The sequence below is a fragment of the Acomys russatus genome, chromosome 13, assembly GCF_903995435.1.
Source record: "Acomys russatus chromosome 13, mAcoRus1.1, whole genome shotgun sequence".
Lineage (NCBI taxonomy): Eukaryota > Metazoa > Chordata > Mammalia > Rodentia > Muridae > Acomys > Acomys russatus.
This window is the reverse complement of record NC_067149.1, coordinates 64,120,345-64,143,034: the sequence shown is the minus strand read 5'-3', so window position 1 is coordinate 64,143,034 and position 22,690 is coordinate 64,120,345. Positions and strand designations below refer to the sequence as shown.

The 22,690-nt window shown below is 40.2% G+C and overlaps 1 protein-coding gene across 1 annotated transcript in view; it reads right to left on the bottom strand.

Annotated features, from left to right (window-relative positions):
- Positions 1–2,378: 2,378 nt before the first annotated feature.
- The window catches only part of Slco1c1 (solute carrier organic anion transporter family member 1C1), a 41,820-nt gene continuing 21,508 nt past the window's right edge, over positions 2,379–22,690 (bottom strand). Inside the window, exons 9-15 of the mRNA XM_051155536.1 lie at positions 21,795–21,959; positions 16,113–16,308; positions 11,839–12,004; positions 9,235–9,419; positions 7,885–7,949; positions 4,403–4,520; positions 2,379–2,601 (exon numbers count right to left, since the gene is read on the bottom strand). Coding sequence (XP_051011493.1) covers positions 2,379–2,601; positions 4,403–4,520; positions 7,885–7,949; positions 9,235–9,419; positions 11,839–12,004; positions 16,113–16,308; positions 21,795–21,959 — 1,118 coding nt within the window. The remainder of the gene's footprint in view (positions 2,602–4,402; positions 4,521–7,884; positions 7,950–9,234; positions 9,420–11,838; positions 12,005–16,112; positions 16,309–21,794; positions 21,960–22,690) is intronic.

Sequence of the window (22,690 nt, the reverse complement as noted above, 5' to 3'; positions counted from 1 at the left end):
ATAGTGCTGAGTTCCAGAAATGAAGTTCTACTGCTGGTTGAATTGATGGGTACATATAAAATCTTGTATCTTTGTAGTTGGTATTTGGTCTTTTTACAGAAGAGATCATTTTAATAAATCGATTTATCTTTTGAAATTAAAATATAATTACATCATTGTCTCTTTCCCTTTCCTTTCTCCAACTCTTGCTACACACACCCTTCCTCTCACTCAAATTCATTGACTCCATTTCTTTAATTGTTGTTACATTTGGAATATCTAAATATATATTTACATATTCCAAAGTTATAGAGGCACCCTCTTTAGCCTGTGTGTTGTTACTTTGTATATGATTTCAAGGGTGAACACTTGATATTAGTTTATAAGGTTTAGGATACTTCTCCTGTTTGCAGCGTTCATTGGTTGTTAGTAGTTCTTTCTTTGGAAATATGATTTATTTTCCAAACTATTTAAGAATAAATTAACTAAGATTCTGTTGAGAGGGGCTGGAGAGATGGCTCAGAGGTTAAGTGCATTGGCTACTTTTTCAAAGGTCCTGAGTTCAATTCCCAGGAACCACATGATGACTAACAGCCATCTACAATGAGATCTGGTGCCCTCTTCTGGCATGCAAGGATACATGCAGGCAGAAAACTGTATACACAATACATAGATGAAGATGATGACTGAAGCAATGAAAACACAGTGAAATAAGGTAATCCAGAGGCATTGCAAATGACTGAAGCAGCTGGCTGGCTGGTATGGTGGAAAGCTGATTTTACGTGGAACTGATTTTCATTCCAACTGTCCTTCTCCATTGCCAAGAAGTCTGGGTAACCTCTCTGTTTATTATTCATTTCAGAAACTTATGACCCATTTATGATGAAAGGGTTTACTTCACGTTATAGCTCTCAGGTCACACTCCACCACTGAGGGAAATTAGGGTGGGAACTCAAAGCCATAACCTAGAGGTAGGACTGCTGTTTCCTGGCTTGTTCCTCATGACTTACTTAGCCTGCTATCTTATAAAATTCAGGGCCTCCAACCCAGGTGGGTAGGTCTTTCCAAACCAATCACTAATTAGGAAACAGTTTGACAGACTTGCCTGTTGGCCAATATCATGGAGGAATTCCTCAATTGGGAATCCCTCTTCCTAAATGATGCTAGTTTGTGTCACGTTGACAATATATATATCCTGGACAAATAAATGACATCGAGAGCCTACAATCTCAACAAGGTGAAAATGAGCCCTTAGAAAGTCAAAATCTCTGACTACTGTATACATAAAGCACAGATCAACAATATAGTACATGTATAGTATACACAAATATTTTATACTACAGATACACTATACAGGCATGCATAGGACAGCAGATACATAGAGATAGAGATAGATCTGTTATACTACATTTTTTCCAATATAATATTTTTACTTATTATTTGGGAATTTCACACAATGCACCCCAATCACACTTATTTCCCCCATCCTCCCAGGTACACCACCCATCAGAATTTAACTTTTTTAAATTTTATTTTATTTTATTATTTATACGTTGCTCTGCTGAATGTGTGCCTGCATGTACAGCTGCAGACCAGAAGAGGGGACCAGATCACATTATAGATGGTTGTGAGGCACCATGTGGTTGCTGGGAATTGAACTCAAGACCTTTGGAAGAGCAGACAGTGCTCTTAACCTCTGAACCATCTCTCCAGCCTCCCCCCCCCCCTTTTCTTTTAAAGATTTTTAGAAATTTAACTTTTAATTATATTTTATGAATATATGTTGTGTCTAACTACAACATAGTCATATATGAAAATATGGGTAGCATTTGTTTAAAATATTTTAAATCAGTAATTTCATAGACAAGGCATGGTGACATTAATTACAGTGTAACCATGGATGCTTCTAACATCACAATAAACATATGTAAAGCATTATTACATGTAAGCCAATAAGCTGAAATAGTCTCCCAAGACCACTCTGCTATGAATCTTTTCTGTTTTGGTTACTGGATTCCCAGGAAGAGCTAAAACTGAAGGCCATTCATATGAACTACCCAAAGCATCTTCTAGACAAGTGACTCAATTTAGAGATGACATGTCATAATCCAAGATGACAAATAATCCCCCCCACCCCAGGAATACATCTCACATATCAATGGAAACAATTTAGAATGAAGCAGGAACAAGTAACCTTAAATGTTTTAAAATGATTTTATCTACATCTTTGGAGGTTTATCATCTAATGCTTAGAGCTAAAATAAAAGCAGACATACTTTTGAAAGGAGAAAGAAATTACACATTGAAGCCCTTTTGATTATAATTTTATTCGTTAATAGGATTTTCATGTATTGGGTAAAATGGCCTCCATGTTTATTTGTTTTCAGTGATTTTTTTTTTTAAAGTCGTGTCTCTTTGCCTGGCCAGTACTTGGGCTGTAGCACATGATCCTCTGCAGCATTTGTTTCCTTCCTGAAACTCGAAGACACCACTATTTTTTCTCTCATGGTTATGAAGCTGCTTTGTTTTGAAACATATTTTTTCTTTAAAACAAAAAGTACAGCCATGCTTAGGAAGATGGATGCTGTACCCAGGAGCGTGGTTAACCCCAGGTATGTGTGTCTAAAAGAAGAGAGAATCATGGTTATAATCATTGCAGCTACTCAAGTTGAAACACAAAATAAAATAAAGGTTCTACAGTGTGGGGATGACTCTGCTGAAGTAGAGCGGGCTGGTGGCCGTGAACACTGGTAAACTACTGACAGTTTGCTAATCCAAGGCGATGTCTTAGTGATGCTGTCATTCCTGGTTATCGCAAATGATAGAATACGCCTCATTTCCTCTGTGAAGAGTTCCTGAAGCTGGGTTGTCATCTTCCTGTCCGCTGGGGGCAGTGCCACTTGGGCTATTGCTGTGCCAAGTATAATTTTAAAAGTGCCTCTTTCACTTTCAACAGTGTCTAGGTTTGACTAAGTCAGGTGGTAACACTGTCTCAAATATGTCCCCAGTACATTCCAAGGAAAAGCTGCAGCAAGCAATTCAGAGAAAGGTCGGAATTCTTAGTGGAACAGAACTGCCTGATAAAGAACTTGGTGCGCAGTTCACCCTCTTCCCTGAGAAACCATTAGTGCTATAAGAACACAAAAGGACAGACTCCAAGCTTTGTCCTGGTCGCTCGGCAAATACTCTTACAGTCTCTCCATCCCACAATGTCCACATTACAGAGAACACTCAGCCTCAGCAAACGAGAGCAGAAGCCAAATTACAGTCTCTAAACTGGCCTTGGTCATGGACCAAAAACCCTTCACCCATACCATCAAAGCTTATTAAATCTATCTTATTTGAGATGGTCTGCCTAATTCACATGCAACTTAGAGCTCAAGGCTCAGTTTTATTTCTCTAAAACAAAGTGTTCAGCTTGTAAGTCTTTGAATAAAGGAAATCCCTGCTTTTAAGGCACTGGAGTATGGCTTTAAGCAGTAGGGAGTATAAAGGCTTGATGAACGGAACTGAATGATACCGTAGTGAGAAAACCACGCTCCCCACCCCAGGCACACTCACCGGCACACAGAAAGCTTTTTGCTTTTGTGCATTTCAAGTACTGGAATAATTGAACATCAGCTTGGCAATAAGAGCCGGATGGATTGAGAGCCAAATCCCGATCTTGCCCAGGGGATTAGCGCTGACGTAAATGGTACAGTTTGGCTCAGTTTTAAAAAGAATAGAATTTAACCCAGAATGTGACCTAAATTTAAATGCATCTGAGTTTCAGGGAATGTCTTGCCGTTTATGTGTACACACTTTAACAACTTTACTGTATTCTAGGATTTTTCATCATTTGTTATACATGTGTACTCATGTATGTACCCGTGTGTGTGTGTGTGTGTGTGTGTGTGTGTGTGTGTTTGTGTGTGTGTTATGAGCCACGGTTGCTCACTCTGTAGCTTCAGGTTAGCCTACAACATACTATATAACCCAGGCTTACCACAGGTGAGCACTAATTGCCCTCTATTAGCCCCCTAAATTCTGGGATTACCCTTGTGAGTCATCTTCCCTGGCTCATTTTTATCATATTTTTAAAAAAAAATGATTACTTGGGATGGGGAAAATTAGAACAAAGTATAATGATATATGTGTGTGGAAGCATCATAAGGAAATACATTCATTAAATCCATTACTTTGTATGCTAGCATTTAAAAAATAAAAATAAAATAAAAAACAATGGCATTCAAAATAGAATTCAGTGTTAACACTGGAAAATAATTTTTAATCTAAATATCAAATGATATATGAAACTTCTTGCAGTTTTTAGAAGATTTACCTTATAAGCGTGGAAACTACATAAGGAATTCTAATTTTCAGGCATGATGCATAAACTGAGATGGAGCAGCACAGCGATGAGGGAATGTGTTTGACACTGTACCTGAAAGCATGTGAGTCATACAGTCTGCAGGAACCTCTACTTCCACATTTTTTAAATCCCCATTTGAGGCATGATGTGTCGATCAAAACACCAAAATACACAGGAGCTGGGATTCCTGCTGTAAGAAACACAAATGGTTGCTTCTAAGTTTTGCGTCTCGAGAGGTGACCCGGAACCGCTTACCTTGAGCACCATAATCATTGTTTGGGAGATTAAAAAGCCATAGCTCTTCGCTGAGATCTCTTTCCATGGCTCAAGGTTTGGTCACAGGCTCTGGCCTTGTGCAGTAGCTGCTGTTCGCTTACCTCTGCATCTCCTGGCACATTACACTCAGTGTGAACACAACTTCTTCCTTCACTGACTCACCAGTTGGCCAGGTTGTGAGCTGGGATGTCACCTTTGAGCCCGTGTGTGTGTGTGTGTGTGTGTGTGTGTGTGTGTGTGTGTGTGTGTGCGTGCGCGCGCGCGTGCGCACTCGCACGCACGTGACTCACTGGTAGGGAATCTGTGTAGCATACATCAGGGTCCGGGGTCCAATTCCTAGAAGCCTCACCCCAATAAAAGCACTAGCCATGAGTTCTTTTTGCCAATTTTCTTAACCCTCTCTAAGCAAATTACTATGCAAAGAACCACACAGATAACTGAACAACATATTTGTTCCAAGACCAAGCATTACATTTCTGGTCTCATTTGGCATTGTATTCATTGTCTTATATTTCAGGTCCCAGATTATTAAACTTCTTTTAGTGTTTAACATGCGCCACCATTTTGCCTAATGCCTTCCTTGAGTAGCTTTCTTTATCTGAAACAGATTTAGTTTTCTTACTTCCTCCTTCTTAGCATGCACACACCCTCTGTGTCTCAGTTTAAATTATTCCCTCCAGAAAGAGCTATTCCAATGACCTAGACTGCATTAATTCTCCTCACCACCCCACAGCATTTGTTCCTCTCCACAAAGCCTTAATGCTCTTGGAAAAGCTTGTTTAAGTGTGCTTTCGGATAGAAACAAGCTATGCAGGCTCAGGCCAGCCTCCAGAAGCTCATCCTTCTTACTCACGTGATAGCATTCACTCATCATTTCTCAATGACTGACTATTGAGGGCACAATCCTTCCTATGAGAAAAGACAAACTCTCATAATCAAGTGTCAGCAAAAATATTCTGGAAGGATTAAAATGTGTTCACGGCTTCATTTCTATCTTATATATTGCAAACAGATGCTCTATTAATGGCTGGTTTGCACAAGTTTGTTCAGTTGTGCTGTTTTGCTTGCTCATTTGTTCGTTCGTTTGTTTGTTTCCTTTGAGTACCAACATTTTCACAGCTAATAGAGGAAAGGATTCGTTTCAGCTCACAGTTCAGAGTCTTTGAGCCAGCCATGATGGGGAAAGTACATATCAAAGGTCCATGGAGCAGAGGCATACGTGGTACATGGATATAGCAGGAATCATAGAAAACTCAGGCTATAAATTGCCAAGTTATAGACCTCAAAGCCTGCCTATATTGGTGCCCAGCTAGATATCTCCTCCTCTAGATTGGCCCCACCTTCCAAATGATGATGCCAGCTTTAAGAGCCAACACTCAAATGAAACCTGTGAAACACATTTCATATTCAAACCACAAAGTCACAGCATAGGATTATACAAAATAAAGCACTCTTACTAAAGCCATCCTAGTGTATTTATGATACCATCAAGACAAACAAGCCTTTGATAACAAATAGGAATTGTTTTTAAAATATTGCCTGATTAAAATTCCACTGAAGCTTTGGCTGGGCAGTGGTGGCAAACATCTTTAATCCTAGCAGTTAGGAGGCAGAGGCAGGCACATGTCTGTGAGTTCAAGGCCAGCCTGATCTACAGAACAATTTCTAGGACAGCTAAGGTGACACAGAGAAACTCTGTCTAGCAAAAAAAAAAAAAAAAAAAAAATCCAGTAATATTTTATAAATAGTCACTATATTTGTGACTTTCAGATTATATATTCGATTAATTATATAATTGATTAATATAGAATCACTTATAGTCATTTCAGCTTCAGGAAAAACTTATGCCAGAAATGGAATAATGACATCATCTTACTTATCACTTATTATTGACAAATGACCTTTACTGTGGTGCTGATTAGGGCCCTCAGTTTCAGCAAGGGTGCATTATCTAGTGATGGTCTACACTAAAGTCAGGTCTTCCTGACAGAATGGGCAAAGTGATACACATTATCACCCGTACAGTTCACACATGAAATATTTTATTGGCTGTTGACAAAAAAAAAAAATCAGGTAAATGAAAACAAAGGGCTTGCCTTACTATGGAGAGAAAGGGTTGTTAGAGGGGGGAAAGGGGTAGCTAAACACAGTGCGTGGCTCTCCACTCACTCTAGAATGAGAGTGCAGAAGTGTAGAGGACGTCATTATAGAGAATTAAATTTGATTGTGTAACCAACAGAAGACAGAGTTGCACATCCATATCAAATTTTTTGACTGTAGAAATACATTTTCACTAAACAGAGTTATGGCATTTGCACCTACAGCTCAGCACAAGCTGTGGTCCTTAAGCAGTGAGGTGTCAGGAGACCCACGCTCACCGGAAAATGTGCATCGATATAAACCGTAGGAGGCTCAGCTTAGCAAAAGCACTGGAGGAACCAGACTTGTTAAACCCATGGGCCTATTTCTTCCAAGGGAAGGAAAAGTGACTGATGTCTTTTCACTGGGAAGGCTTGAGAGGATATTGGCGAACACCTTGGTGATCTTTTCTATGCTATTCTATGGAATCAGCCTTCCTGAATACCCCATACCCAACTCCAGAGCACTGTTTAGGCCCTTATCCTGAGCATAGGCTCTCAGTGAATGAAACCCTTCCTTATGAAAGAGGATACTGTGCATCCTCCTTCAATAGAGTCTATCTTATGCCTATCACAAAGCCTTCCTTCTTGGGCCCTTACCCTTAGCTCTGTTTATCAGTCAGTGGAACAAACATGTTCTTCCTGTAAAGGTCACAGGTGCTTTGCTACTTTGCAAGGGAGCTTCCATCTTTGAAGCTCTCTTTGAAGCTTTGTTGTGATAATTGTCTTGTGGAGATTTTCCCTCAGAAGTTTTCCTGTACTTAAATGTGTAAAAAAATAAAAGCTGTCTCTGTGAGTTCAAGGCCAACCTGGTCTATAAAGTAAGTTCATGACAGCCAAGGCTCCATAGAGAAGAAGGAGGAGGGCGAGGAGGAGGAGGAAGAGGAAAGAAAAATTAGCTGTGAGGTCAGACTCCAGATGTTTTTGATCCAGCAACTACTAAAGTGGTGGTGACTGGAGTTTAATTCTTCACCTCAAGCCAATCATTCCTCTGCCAGCTGTGATGCTCACAGAGCCCCTGACAATAAACCAATATAAACACACAAACACACAAACACACACACACACACACACACACACACACACACACACACGTTGAGAGAAAAAAGAGGAAGAAAATGTTCCTTTGATTATACTTACCAAGAACTCTTACAGCCAAGGTGTAGATACCCAATGCAAAAGACTTAAGTTGTGGCTGAATGCACCTAAAATAGAAAAACACCATTTTACAATATGGCCTGAGAGATTTCTCAGTGGTTAAAATCATCCAAGTATAAAAAGCCCAGACTTCAAACCCCCAGAACCCATATAAATACTCAGTAACCTGGCTGTAATTCTAGCCTCAGAAGATGAAGAGCATTTGAGCTGATTGCCTGCAGCAATCTACGGACTGCTTATGTGTGCATACAACACAGGTGTTTGCTATACATATGCACACATTATACACCACACATTTCTTTTCATACAACCTTTATCTTGTAGTGATGATTATCTAATTGTTATTATTTAAGTCTCATAAATTTTATTTAAAAGACTGATACAAATTTTTAAATTTTCTCATTCTTAAACATATATGATTTTTACCAGAAGTCAATTCTTAATTTCTATTTAAATTATTCTTAAAAACTTATATACCAATTAAAATATGCAAAGGAATACATCTTCTAGGGTCCTATATATAAAATTGTTTTAAGTCATTAACATAATATTTATAGATCAGAATCCTCAGTTGATTAAAAAAATGTAGTATCAATCACTGAAAACACAATTTATCAAGAATATACAGAAAATAATAGCCTATGGACCAAATGGTCAATTCAAAACAGTGTGTTATTAAACATACCTTTAAAATATCTCACAAATATTTATTGCACACATTTGATGGAAATACATTTTTATTAATTTATTCAGATTACAACTAAATTGTTCTCTCATCACTTGTAGCCTTCCATTCCTCCTACCCTCCCACCCCCACTCTATTACCCTCCCTTAGGTCTATGTCTGTGGGGGCTCTCCTCCCCCACTTTATGGTCGCAGGCTAACAAGTCTCATCTTGGTAGTCTGCCTATTCTTTCTTTGAGTGCCACCAGGGCTTCCCACCAAGGGGAGATCATCAAATACGGGGCACCAGAGCTCATGTCAGAGTTAGTCCCTGCTCTCCACATAACTGATGGAAACATATTTAATTTAAGGTACATCTTATCTGTGTTGCTTAATACTGTTACCAACATCAGAAGACCTACATGGTGTTTACGGAGAAACTTCAGTGATGTAGGTTTTAACATTGCTCTAGATCAAGGCTTTGCAAACATGTTGAACTAAGAAAACTCTATTCAGCTACATTTTAATAAAACACTTAAAGTGGGTCATCTGACAGTGGAACAAGAGGTTGAGGCTGAGTATTTTTAAAAGCTATTAAGAACCATGACCTACAGAGAAGAATATATTCTATCTGATGGCAAAGTTGGAGGGAGGAGACACGACACTCACCTCAAGAGTAATATATATCCAGGTATGCCACCTAGAGATAATGTGTAAGATGTGATGACTGAAATCACAAGGAAATACAAAAACATTTGGGGACATCCATTATCTTTCTGACACCTGCCCATCACGCCTGACCAGTTTCCTGACTTAGGCGCTGCAAGTCCCACACAAGTGCAGTTAGAAAATATCTGTAACACAGTAGAAAAAAGTTAAATTACCGAGGTATACTTGATTAAAACAGAAGTTGTTACATATTTACATATTTAAAATACTTTTAGTATAATAACATGTATTACATGAGCAATGATGAAATATTCTTTTTTTCTGTGTTGGCATACATTAAGATAAAATCTATTAGAGTATTTCATTATTCAAAGAGTGACCTACAGTGTGCAAATGGCTAATCTTACAGAAAACGTCTCAGTAAATTCTAAAGACGCCAACCTAAATCTTGCTTCCTTCACTCTCCCTTTCAAGTCTAGCCACCACTCTTTCTTTCCTTTCTTTGGTAATGTATACATTCTTTGTATAAGCGCTGTGTTTCTCAGCTATGATGTCCTTCATATGCTTTGGCCATATTCACCCCTTCCCATCCCTTCACCCCACCCCACCCCTACCCCTGCTTTGGCTTCCCTTCCCCCTGAGCTATTTCATACTTTGAACATGAAAAGGTCATTTTGTGCTCAACATACGTCTTCTCTTAGCAACCAGCCAGCTTTCCACATAGGATCCAAGTGAGTGTTCCAAACTGGAGGACGGATTATCTCACTTCCCTCAACCCAGCGGTTAGTGTTCATTGCAGACCATTGCTGTGAATAATCCCTTCTCTGTCAAGCAGCTCTCAGTTACCACCCTGATCTCACGAGGCAAGGCGTTAACAATCTTTCCTCTCGCCCTCTGCTTTGGTTACACAAACGGCTCCCACAAGGGCAGCTTCGCAGGATTGCTTTGTCCTAGAAAACCGTCTACTTGAACACAGCAAGTTCACCCATCTCTCATGGACTTGTTCCTCCCATCAGGAATGTTTTCTCTTACTTATTCTCTTACCTCTGTCTGCTCAGAGCTCTCATTAGAGAGAACTCCCATGACCTCCCCTTCTAAACCACACCCCATACCTCTGCAACCTGACTCAGTTCCCGCTACGGTGCACTGTTATACCTACATCTCACTATCATCTGAGATGTCATCAAATGTGTTCGGATAAACACTCATAACTAGTTAACAAGTCTATTTAAACGCATGTGCCTTGTTCAGTTTTTACAAAAGACAGTGCTTGAGCCTGTAAGGAAAAGTGTGACTAGAGATCCGTCAATCCTCCTTCACAGCTGGTTTCAGCTATGCACTGACTATCCAGTCCCAGAATTGAAATATTAAGCTTCTGTGCGATGATATTTTGGAGGTAAGGTTCCTGAGAGGTCCTGAGGAATTGGGAAGTCTTCAGGAATTAGTGCTAACACAATAGGAAACTACTTTAAGGGTTGAACAGGAAGGAACCCCACAGTACTGGGGACTGGGTCTCCACTTGATTGGATTTGTATAGAAGATGAAATTATGAGGATTCTGAGTTCATCAATAGGCTAGTTCTTTGATAAGTTCATAATATGATGGCATCATTGGGGGGTGGTCATAAGTGAGAGAAGGTGCTAGGTGGAAAAAGTCACTGAGGAGGGCCCTGGAAAGATGTAACGTGTCTTCTAATTGTCTTTCCCTTCCAGTTCACTGTGAGATTAATGGCCTCTGTCACACAGGCCACTGAAATGTAAACTGAAACAACACAGACCCAGAAACAGCAAGCCTAACAGCCATGGCCAAAGACACAGAACCAGTCTTTCCTGTCTTGAAATGTTTCCCCTCAGCTAATTGTGCGAGCAACAGAAAGCTGCGCACTACAAACACCTTCCCTTTCCTCTCTGCCCTCTGTCCTGGAGGACATCTGCAAACCAAGTCGCCAGCCCTCACCTCGCACTGGACCCACTGGAGCCTTTGGTTGGACTTCACTTCTACAACTGTGAGGAAGAAATGCTCAGGTAGAGGTGTGACTACACCTAGACGGACTGAGCAAACTTCCTGCCTGGAGTTCTGGCTCCTCCACTCCACTCTACAGAAGCCCTATAGCCCAAGCCATCTCTTCCCCAAGCTGAGCTGCCTTAGAACCATCGACTTCCCCGGAATCAGTTCCTGCAGTACAGGACCTCTATCTGTAGATATAGACCTCTTAACAGCCTATATTTGTGCTGTCCCTAAAATCTTCTGTGGCTACTGGCCTTGAGCTTGGGGGACACAAATCCTAAAGCAGACTTTAAAAGTGATATGATCTGATGTTTGGGACTTTATTATTCTCGGCTAATACTTTTTACAATAAAATGAGAAGATGTAGACTAAACAATTATGGAAGTTGTTCTACCCATTTCATGACTAACTCTTTCCTTAATTCTTTCAACTTCAGATCCACGAGAATGATTTAAATTTCCTATATTTATATACATGAACAGGGGTAGGATAAGAACCAGGTCTTCCATCTGGGGAACCTCCTGAGCCCCAGATGGAGCTACATAGGTCTACATAGTAGCCAGCTAAGAAGCAGACATATTAGGACAGATGGCTTACAATGTGCTTTCCACTCCGGCTGGAGAATTGGCAACCAGCAAGACAAGCTGACACATATGTGATCCCATTGTCCCCACACATGGGCTCCCATTTTGACTCTGAACATTTACATCTTGAGTTGCAATCTGAAAAGAGAGCTCGTTCATGATAAGAGACAGGTTTGGTTCTGAAAAGAAACGTAACAGTATAAAATATTACGTCTCAGTAGGCAACATCCTAATTTTACAATGTCAGTGCTCCTGAGTCATATAAATGCTATGATATTGCCAGTCAAGTTCTTCCTTTGAAAATACAATCGCTATGTTAAAGAAATCAGCATCTAAGCACTAAAAATGAGGCAACAGTTAGGTGACTTTCCCTTAAAGAGTACCTTAAGGAGTTTGCCCGTTCTATTCACATCCGCTGCTTAGTGTAAAGATCTCATTAACGTCTACTGCTTATGCATTCCATTAATAAATTTTTTTTGTGCAAAGGTGGTTCTGCCCACAATTATGAGACAGCAAAGTAAAATTCTAGGTCAATTTATAACACTGTGCATTCCGTCTTTATACTTGTGTGGACATCAGTGTGACGAGCATTGCTTATAGCAATGAAGGAAAGCAGCTAACAGTGCACGCCTTCCTTACATCCATTGTGACCCCATACCTACTTTCATGTGTCTTTCCAGTAATGTACCATGAATCCTTTGTTTCAATATTCTCCCCATATGCAGAGGTTGTCTACATCCTACGTCATCTTTGCTTGCATAGTCTCACGTTATTCTAGGAATTACCAACTCATCGAGCCACAAAAAAAATTTATTGGAATCATCTGAAGTGTTGGCTTTGGAAGGATGGAAGATGTTCATGCATATTAATGGACAATACTTTTCTCCAAGTGTTGGCCTTCTTGAATGTTTTTTCTTTCTCTAGTCCCTCCCCAGGGCAGTTGCCCATTGCTGCGCCATTTTGACTTTATGGTATGTTATGCCCATAGACCTTTCATAATTCAGTTTCCTCCCTCATTTCATTTTCTAAATTAATCTCTCACCTTGCTGAATCTAGTTTTATACAGATATTTTGAGACTTAAATCAACAAAGGATATACTGAAATGTACAATCAGTGGCAGCCAGATCTGTTTGTTTATTTACTTTTATAATGCTAGTGTCAAATACGACTCTCAGCACATAGTAGAGTAAGAAATGTGGCTTATAGGACCCTTTGAGTCAGGGTCGGACTTGAGCTCTCAGACCACCTGCTTTCAGCCTCCCTCATGCTAGTATTAAAATCACGAACCTCCACATTCCTCCACAAGCGGTATGTAGAGAAAGAAGCAGTGCTCTGTGCCCTTCGTTCTAATGAGTATTTCCCATATGATTATAACAGTAAACTATTAATTTAGGTAACAGTCCATCTAGTTGGGCTGCTGTGGACTGGGCCATCTCAAAGATAACCCAAAATAGAACAAAAGGCCATTTAACTAAGGTCTCTAGGAAGTCTTCTGCGAGCATTTAATCTCCTTCTCTTCCCTGAAGTATTAACTGCTGGGTGAGATGATTGGCTTCATCTGAATGTAATAATCATAATGTCGTTGAAAGGCCAGTATCAGGCCCCTATAAGTCCCGTGAAGCCAGCATCACCGATGATTGGACCACCAGGGAAACTTGGTGTGGTGCAGGCCACCCACTCACTTGCATATCAGGAAAGTCAGGTCAGGCAGGGCATTTGCTCAAACTCACACCATTTGTTAGTGTGGCATCTAAGTTCTTGTTCTCATAGCAGCATTATGCTCCTTGCTGCAGAAGAAATATTCCCCCCCCCCCAGTTGTCATATATCAAACTTGTCACTAGAAGACCTCTCAGGTGTCTAGAATCAAAATAACCTTTTCCAACAAAGCAACCCCAGGGAAATATTTTGCACTGAAGTTAATTATTTTACCTTACTGAGGATGTGTTTACTTTGCCATCAAGGGCAGACTGTAATTGCAAACACCTCTTTTGAAGGATGGGTTTGACAGTAGAGTTGTGGCTTAAAATTTTAATTATAAGAATAGTTTCAATAAACACATCCGAGGGCTTATTCCCCAATGGGGATTTTCTTCTGGAGAGCTGTGCTAAGGGGTCAGTGGCTCTCCTAAGGGTGTGTTGCCCAGTCTCTGCCTGCTTTCAATGGCACAGCTACTATCAAAGGCTAAATCTTTGCCACTATGGGGGAATGGTGTAAAGGTGTGGAAAGCAATTTTAAAAGAGGAGTTCGGAATGCACCAAACAATGAGAGTATGCGTGCAATTCAGCTACAGTCTCTCAAGGTGACTCTGCTGAAGAGGCGAGTATTCAATGGGTATACTATCTTTTGTTTCTTTAAAATATTTCATCTTTTATCATGGAACTATTTATAATATGAACCTCAAAAGTTCGCATCTGTTGTCTGTGCGTTCGCTTTTTGCCTTAGAAACAGCACGATGTAGAGAGAACAGTAGACTTTGAGTCACGCCTGTGCTCAAGGTCAAGATCTGTCTTTGATGGATGCTAAGTCTGGGAAGCAAATGGACTTTTTAAAACTCACTTCCCTTCAAAGAAGGTTAGGAAAACTAACTGGTATAGGAGTCCAGAGGACAGACATTAGAAAATGAATGTTATAGTGCTTTATAAATTAAAAAATACAAATGATTCCACTGTGCTGGTCTATAAGGAGTATAAAAGGTATGGTCAAAAATGACACAGGGCTACTATTCTCTGCAGAATCTTCTAGCAATTCATTGTTACCATTGATTTTTTTCATGGCTATTGCTGACCACAGCAGACTCTTCAGTCTCTCACCCCTGGTACTCATACATTTTTTTTTTTAACTTTGCATTCACTACGTTTTCATTTAAAATGAAAGAAATTATACTGTGTGCTTAGTTGTAAATGTAAGAAACCGTGTTGGTGAAGAAAACGGAGGCTAGAATGCAGAGACATGTAGACTAACAGGAAAAAAAGGAGCTGTAGAGAGCAAGAGGCAGGAAGGGCACTGCAGAATAGAGGGGAGATACAGAAAATGTAAAATGTCCCCTAAAGCTTATGTGCATGTATACATGGCTCTGCCACTAGGTGGAGGTATTCCAGAAAGCTGTGGAAGCTCTGGGAGGCGGGGTCTGTAGGTCCGAAGGTGTTGAGGGGGGTAGCACAGCTTTCCTTCCTGTCCAATCACTGTCCCCTCCTCTGTTGATGTGTGAGCAAGCAGTTTCCAGGCACTCACAAAGCCTGGGATCACCTGCTGCTACGCTGGTCCCTCCATGACAGATTGTATTCATCCCTTACAACTGAAAGCTCACCCATCAAAAAACCTTGATTTCTTAGGGTACTTTTTGACAGGCATTTGGTCATGGGGATTGAAAGCAAGAAAGAGCACAGGAGGATCTGGAGAGTTTGTCTTTCTGCCTCTGCAGGTCTTCAAGTAGTCTGGAAGATTTACTCTAAGCCTGTCTGGCTCATGGTAGAGGTTTATTAAGATCTGCAGATGAGCAGTGTAGAAAAAGCTCAAAGGATGCAGATACTACCTCTGGTGGAGTGATGGAAAGAACTCTTAAATGGGGCAATGAAATAGGACCTGGAAGATCCAGACTTTCATCAAGAAAGAAATTAGAAATGGCACAATCAAATCACCAAGCACACACAGGGTAGCATAGGAATGAGGGCAACAGCAGAAAGTGTAAATTATTCCTGTTCTCTGGACTCAGGGCAAGATGAGCAGCTAAAGACAGCTGCTGTGAGATACCTCCATCTTCTGGACCTTGCTGTGAGTTGAACACAGCTGAGGCTAGGAAGAATGGCCTAGAGACCACTCCAGGTAATTAGGAGTCCAGAGGGGAGAAAGGGCAACTGCTTCCAGCTATTTTATGGCAGGCAAGTACGAATCACTTTCACGTAAATGACATTCCTTAGGTCTTCCGTAATCTTAAAAGACAGTCATTCTATTTTTAAAATTATAGCCAGATTGGTTCAACTCGTAAATCATCACTTTACTAAGAACTCAGGGTCTGTATTCCTGGATTACATTGTTTCATCTTCAGATTTTTTTTTCTAATGAACGTTGTAGATTTAGAAATTTTTATACTTCTATAATAAATTCAAATTCAGGAGAAACAACAAATTTGGGTAACAACAAAAAATTCTAAGTTTTAAGTAGTGTCAGCTATTCCATTAAAAATCCCTTTCTATAGTCATGAGGCTTAAAACATTAAATTAAAAACTCTATTGGCAATTGAATTCAACATTTCTATCTCCCCAAATGATGTCATGAGGGAACATACCCTTGGTAGGAGACAGTGAGTCCGGCCACACTGGGATTTTCACAGCCCAGTGCAAACAGAGAGAGGAAGAGGAGGTAACCAAAGACAGATGAGGCCAAGTAGAGTTTTGTAGCTTCATACACACCCAGTCTGAATTTTTTCATAAGTATTCCCCCAGAGAATATTCCAAGGGCCACTGCGGGGATGTTGATGAGCCCTGCAGAACAAGAAAAGCACATCACTCGGTGACCGTATATACAACATCTCTTAGTGACCACAAAACCACATCAAAGATTCTGGTATATTGAAAGGTGTTGTCCTTTTAACTTATGAAAATATTCAGTTACTATTCTGGGTCAACATACCCCAGTGGTTTGTGATGAGCATCAGGGCCATGGGTTAACAACAGCACAAGAGCAGGAGTAGCTTGGAGTCTCACATTCAACATGACACAATGTGCAACACAAGGGCACATTAATAGTCTTCAGTGCAGGCCATAGAGGAATAGGCTTTTTATGTTTTGCTTTCTGTTTTCTGGCTCAAACAAACTCATATTTTGATGGCTCATCTCCTCAGCCTCCTGCTTTGCTGGTTTCCTTACAGGTATATTGTATGTTACCACTGTGTATCATGTGCCATCCGACACACTGTCCATCACACATTTAGTCCTCACTGCAATCTTAAGGGTAGGCATGTTGTTATCCTGCATTTAAAGGGAAATTTCCTCATGATTTTGGTTAGTAATGAGTAAGGCTCATCTTAAATGTAGGGATGCTAACGTCAAGCATCCCTGCCTTCTGTCACTACGTTATACTCGCTGAACTATCTTCAAGATAATTGGGAAATGGAATCCTAGTCAGAGCTGGGCAACCTCACTAGTCATCATGCAGACACTATTTAAAACAAGCAGTGAGAATGGTCCCACCAGGTGATGGAGGGTATGTCATCAGAGACCTAGGCACCAGGGTTTACTATCATAAGTTCAGCCGCTTAACAGCTATACAACTGCAAGGAATTTCCTAAATGTCTCTAAACCTGCCTGCTCTCTTATACTAACTACCCACTACAGTTTGAGTATTCCTTACCTAAATGATTGGGATCAATACGGTTTTTAATTTTGGAAAAATTTAGGGTATACACACATAATGAGATGTCCTGGAGATGATACCCACGTCTCAACAAAAATTTACTTTTACGTATTAAATACACATGGCTCATTCTCTCCCTCTCTCTCCTCTCTCCCCCCCATATCTCTCTCTCTCTCTCTCTCTCTCTCTCTCTCTCTCTCTCTCTCTCTCTCTCTCTCTCTCTCTTTCTCTCTCTGTCTCTCTGTCTCTCTCTGTCTCTCTCTGTCTCTTTCTCTCTCTGTCTCTCTCTCTCTCTCTCTCTCTCTCTCTTTCTCTCTCTGTCTCTCTGTCTCTCTCTGTCTCTCTCTGTCTCTTTCTCTCTCTGTCTCTCTCTCTGTCTCTCTCTCTCTCTCTCTCTCTCTCTCTCTCTCTCTCTCTCTCTCTCTTTCTCCTTCCTTTCTCTATCCTACAAGCCAGCTCTGCTATGGATTCTGTGTCTGTTCTGTTAGTCACTGTGGTTATGAGTAAGAAGCATTATGCATAGACTTAGACATTTGACCATTTGGTCTTCAGTCGGTGGAGCTGTTTGGAGGAGTTGTAAGGAGCTAGCTACAGCATCGCTGGAGGAAGTACTTCGCTGGGATCAGGCTTTTAGAGATGAAAGCTTTATTTCACTTCCCATTCTCTCTCTGCTTTGTGCCTACACTTGAAGTCGTGAACTCTCAGCTTCCTGGGCCTGCTACTTGCTGCCAAGCCTCTGCTCACCTACGGTGACCCCTCTGGGACCTTAAGAGAAAATAAACTCTCTCTTCTTTATGTTACCTTTGGTCATGGTGTTGAATCACAACAGAAAAGTAACTAGCATGGTCCCTCCCCATATTTATACACACACATGTAATAAATATATAGAACACTGAGCTGTTGAGAAGTTCCCAGTTATCAGTCTTCTGGTCATGTCAAGAGTCTGCACTCATGAACTCACAGCTGCCAGGGTTGCATAAGATCAAATCAGCCAAAATTCCAGCACATTAAAGGGAAGGACTCCGTTAGAGGAGCGATTGACTGTTGGTTGCTGCTAGGAGAGGAACAAACAGTTGATTTAAGACTGTGGCTGCTTGTGAGTGGGTCACAGGGACGGTTCCACACCCATTAGATATCTATCTGTATCTATCTATGTCTATCTATCTATCTATCTATCTATCTATCTATCTCTATGTCTATTTCTATATCACCTATTATCTCTCTATATATTTATGTAATATATATTTCATATAAATATTTTGTATATATATTTACAGATATATAAAGTTGGGAGGGAGTAAGTTATAGGCAGGAGTGAAGGTATCTGTGAGCAAAACATACTGCATGCATCAATGAAAGTCTCAAAGAACAGCAGAGGCTTCTGTGAACACCACGGCCAGCAAAGCAACAATCTAGGGGAGGGAATGAGGTAGTTCCTTTTAACACAACTCAGTAGCTCGTGTTGGCTCACATTTAGCGAGTTAGACCCCAGGTAGTTTATTTTAGGCCTGTTTAAGCACAGCCCAAAAAGTTCCCTGGTGATAATATTAACTCAGTCCCATGCGTACGACAAAGCTTAAAACGTGACTACATCAAAGGTCTTTGTAAAGTATACATGACACTTTCCACACAGATGGGTTCTATATAACTGAGAAAAACAAGCTTAAGATAAGAGTGTGGGGAGAAGCCAGAATGTCAGTCACACAGATAGCACAACAGTAACCAGGCGATTAACCACTTTCTAGCCTCCTGGGCAGAAAACTGATTGTACATCTGCCTTTGAGAAGACAACACTGTGTGTTTAATGCTCCTGATACTGCTAGCGCTTGTCTGCGAGCACAAGAACCTCTGTGCCTCCCACAAAGAACTAGTAAAAATTTTTCTTTGTTTTAAAACTATTCCAGGGTTCTTCCTCGGGCTTTCACACCTATTGCAAATGCAGATGGCTCTCCTCATTGAGCCATCTCTTCATCTCTTAATTTTCTATTAAGCACATCTCTCTCTAAATCATGCTCTTAATTTTCCTTTATGAAAAACAGATTTCAATTTGAAATAAAAAAAAAAAACTTCATCCATTACTCCAGTGCGGAAGAGATGCGATGTTGTATGGGGCTGAATAATGAGGAACAGCCACATCTTCAAGGCATGGGCTTTCATGGAAATTCATGAGAAGAGGTTCCGAGCTTTCCCCCCTCTTTATTCTGATTGAACCTTGTCTTTCATACTATACAAAAGCTTGTTTAGAAATGGATTGTGCTAATATGTGAAAAATGAAACAATTACATTTAACACTAGAAGTATTCGGAAAACATTTCAGTGATTTGGGAGCTTCATACAATTTTTAAAGCATTACAAAATAACTCAAGAAGGAAAAAGACTGAAAATTGAGCTTGACTAAAATGATGGTCATGATCACTATCAAAATTAAAAGGCCTTATGTCAAATGAGGGAGGAAGTGGGAGGAGCAGAGAAAAGGGAATCCGTATTCAGATTATGCTGTATGAAAATACAATCTACACTAACGAAAGAAAAAATTAAAAAACAAGGTAAAGTATATGAAAAATGCTTGCAATATTCAATGAAGAACTTGGATCCAGAAAAATATACAGCAGCCTGAAGTCACCAGGTGAAAGACTGGCAAGCAAAATAAATAAACAGTGTTGGCAAATGACATGAACAGCGTTAGTAGATGGGAGTACTGTAGTGACTAGTGAGCCTATGCAGACATACTCAGCATAAATGGTCATCAGGTAAATGGCACGCCATTACTACATCCCTACTGTGAAGAGTCACAGTGAAAAGGACTGGCAGCATCAAGGGCTGGTGAAAATGAGGGAAGCCCAGCATACACTCCCACTTCCAGTGGGTGCTTCAATGTGCTCAGCTATGTCTTTTCTCTGCAATATCTGCCACATCTATCACAGACTGCCTATGCTCTCATATCTGCACTCCATGCTCCAGCCTAAGAAAATTAATGTACCCAAGGAACAACCATGACTATGCAATCTATAGTAGCCAAAAGATTAAAACAGTCCAAAAGGGCTTTCAGCAATAAACTGACTAAATAATTCATGGTATACGGATACCACAGACTATATCACAGTAGTGAGAAGAACCAACCTTGGATATTCAGAACAGTGAATAAATCTGAACATCAACTACTCAACTTCTACGAGGCTCAAGGACAGGCAAGAAGAAGATTTTGACTACAACTGTTCTGGCTACTAGGGAAAGTGTGTGCTGGTAATAACCTTCTTGGGTAATAGGATGCTCTAGATGGTGGTTACGTCACACACACACACACATGAGCATGTGCACATATACACTATTCAGTTACACTACACAAGGAACATCTACAGGCTTAACTGTTGATGGAAAATTAGGTCTTGACATATAAAACAACATATAAAATAAAAAGTATCTCAAGCTTTCACTCCTTGTTAATTTGTTCTCCTTTAATTCGTTGTACAACACTGATAGATATGGAGGAGTTCTAAGGGAAAATTCTAAAATATTTCTTTTGATCAATTGGAAAATAGTATGATGGAGTTATTCTGAATCAGCTAATATTGGAAATGAAACAGTTCAGTGACCTAATCTTGGTACTTCTACAATGTTGCCGAACAGACCACACGAGTCAGTGACCTTCATGTCCTTTAAGTGCTCATCACTCAGAATTTGTTATCAGAAAACTACATGTTCGGAGATACACTCAGCTTTTTCTTCTCTTATCAGAGATATCTACCTAAAGTGATTTTTAAAATATTGAATGAAAAGGCTCAGAAGTCTATATTTAGTTCCCAGCACACACATCAGATGGCTCACAACCACCTGTAGCTTTAGCTCCACGAGATTTGATGGCCTCTTCTGACCTACATAAGTACCTACATTCATATGCACAGACAAACATGCGCATCCACCCACATCCACACACTCACCCACCCATACCCACACAACCCCACAACAATCTATACTCATACAAGATAAGAGTAATAACAATAATAATAACAACAACAATAATAATAATAATAATGTAAATCTTTAAAATTTTTATGAAGAAACAAATTATCTTATAATTTCATATCTTAAAGGAATATGCCCCAAGGAAGAGAATAAACTTAACACATCAAAATGGTGACTTTAAATGACATATTCATGGATAGAAGGAGCTAATCCAAAGTTATTAATTCTCTAATTTCACACAGGGCAATGGCCTTGTGTTTACATGCTGTTTTCTCTTTTACTTTCTTTTTCTTGCTTTGATCATTGAATGTGTTCTTGTTATCAGCTACATTAATATACTATAAATACAACCACTTTAAAAACACATGTGAGTCAAGCATAGGTTTTGTTAGCATGAATATAGGGGTGCTATCTAAACACCTGCTATGTGCAATCCCAGACACCATGCATGCAATGTTGCCAACGTAAGGTTTCAACACCCAAAATATACATATTTACACTACTAGATTTTTTAAAATCTGCTAATTTATTTCATCTAAAGTACGCAAAATTACTTTAGATTAAAAATTGGAGCAATCTAATCATATTAAGAATGTGCACGATTCATCAAAGATGGTTTCTATGGGAACACATGACAGACAAGTGGGCATACCAATGACAAAGTTGGCCTTGGACGATGACTGCCCATACTGCTGCTCAATATATTTTGGTTTATATGTCACCATGCCAAATAGAGAATTGAACTGAACAGTGCTTGCACACAGGTATAAGATGTATACTGGATTTCTAAGAAGAGTCTTCAGTGATGGAAGAAAATCTGCAAGACAAAAACAATATGGGATTGTTGAACACAGGGCCTCCTGTGGTGGGCATTGCAACCTGTAGGGCTGCAATGTGCCCAGATTGGAACCTAGGCATCATACTCCTATGGGAAGATGATATAAGACCCATAAATGAGACAGGAACAGATCCCACCAGCTGATGTGTTAGTGACAAGGGGGTAGAGCATTTCTCCTCATCCTCCTGCCAGGAGCCCTAGGCTGGACATCAAGGATTTCAGTGTAAGTCTCTTTCTCCAAATGTATCTCAGAGAGACCTTGGTGTTAGAAGGCCCTTCTTCCTTCTCTCCCCTCCTGACCCTCCCCCATGACTCAGGCAATTAACTTCAACAACTAGAAGAACTGTCTATAAACATAAATACAGGATTGCTTAAAGAGAAAGAGATGGGGCAATTTCTCAGCCAATAACTTCTTCCCTGAGAGGAACTCCTGAGAACACGGCTGGCCTTTGCTTGCCTCCTGCTTACACACCCTTGCCAAGACACACATCTCTCTATATACACTGTTCAGATAGGCAGGTCTCATGTGTGCAAGGCTCTCGGGTCTGGGGTTATTAGCTCTTCTTTTCTGCCTACCCAGACTCACACTGAACCACTGCTATGGAGAAAAACAACTGTGAGTGAGAAAGTGGAGCCACTCAGAAAGAAGATAAGCAGGGTCTTTGCTCATCCACCTGCACAGCTTTTTCAAGAAGAAAGACTTTCCTTCT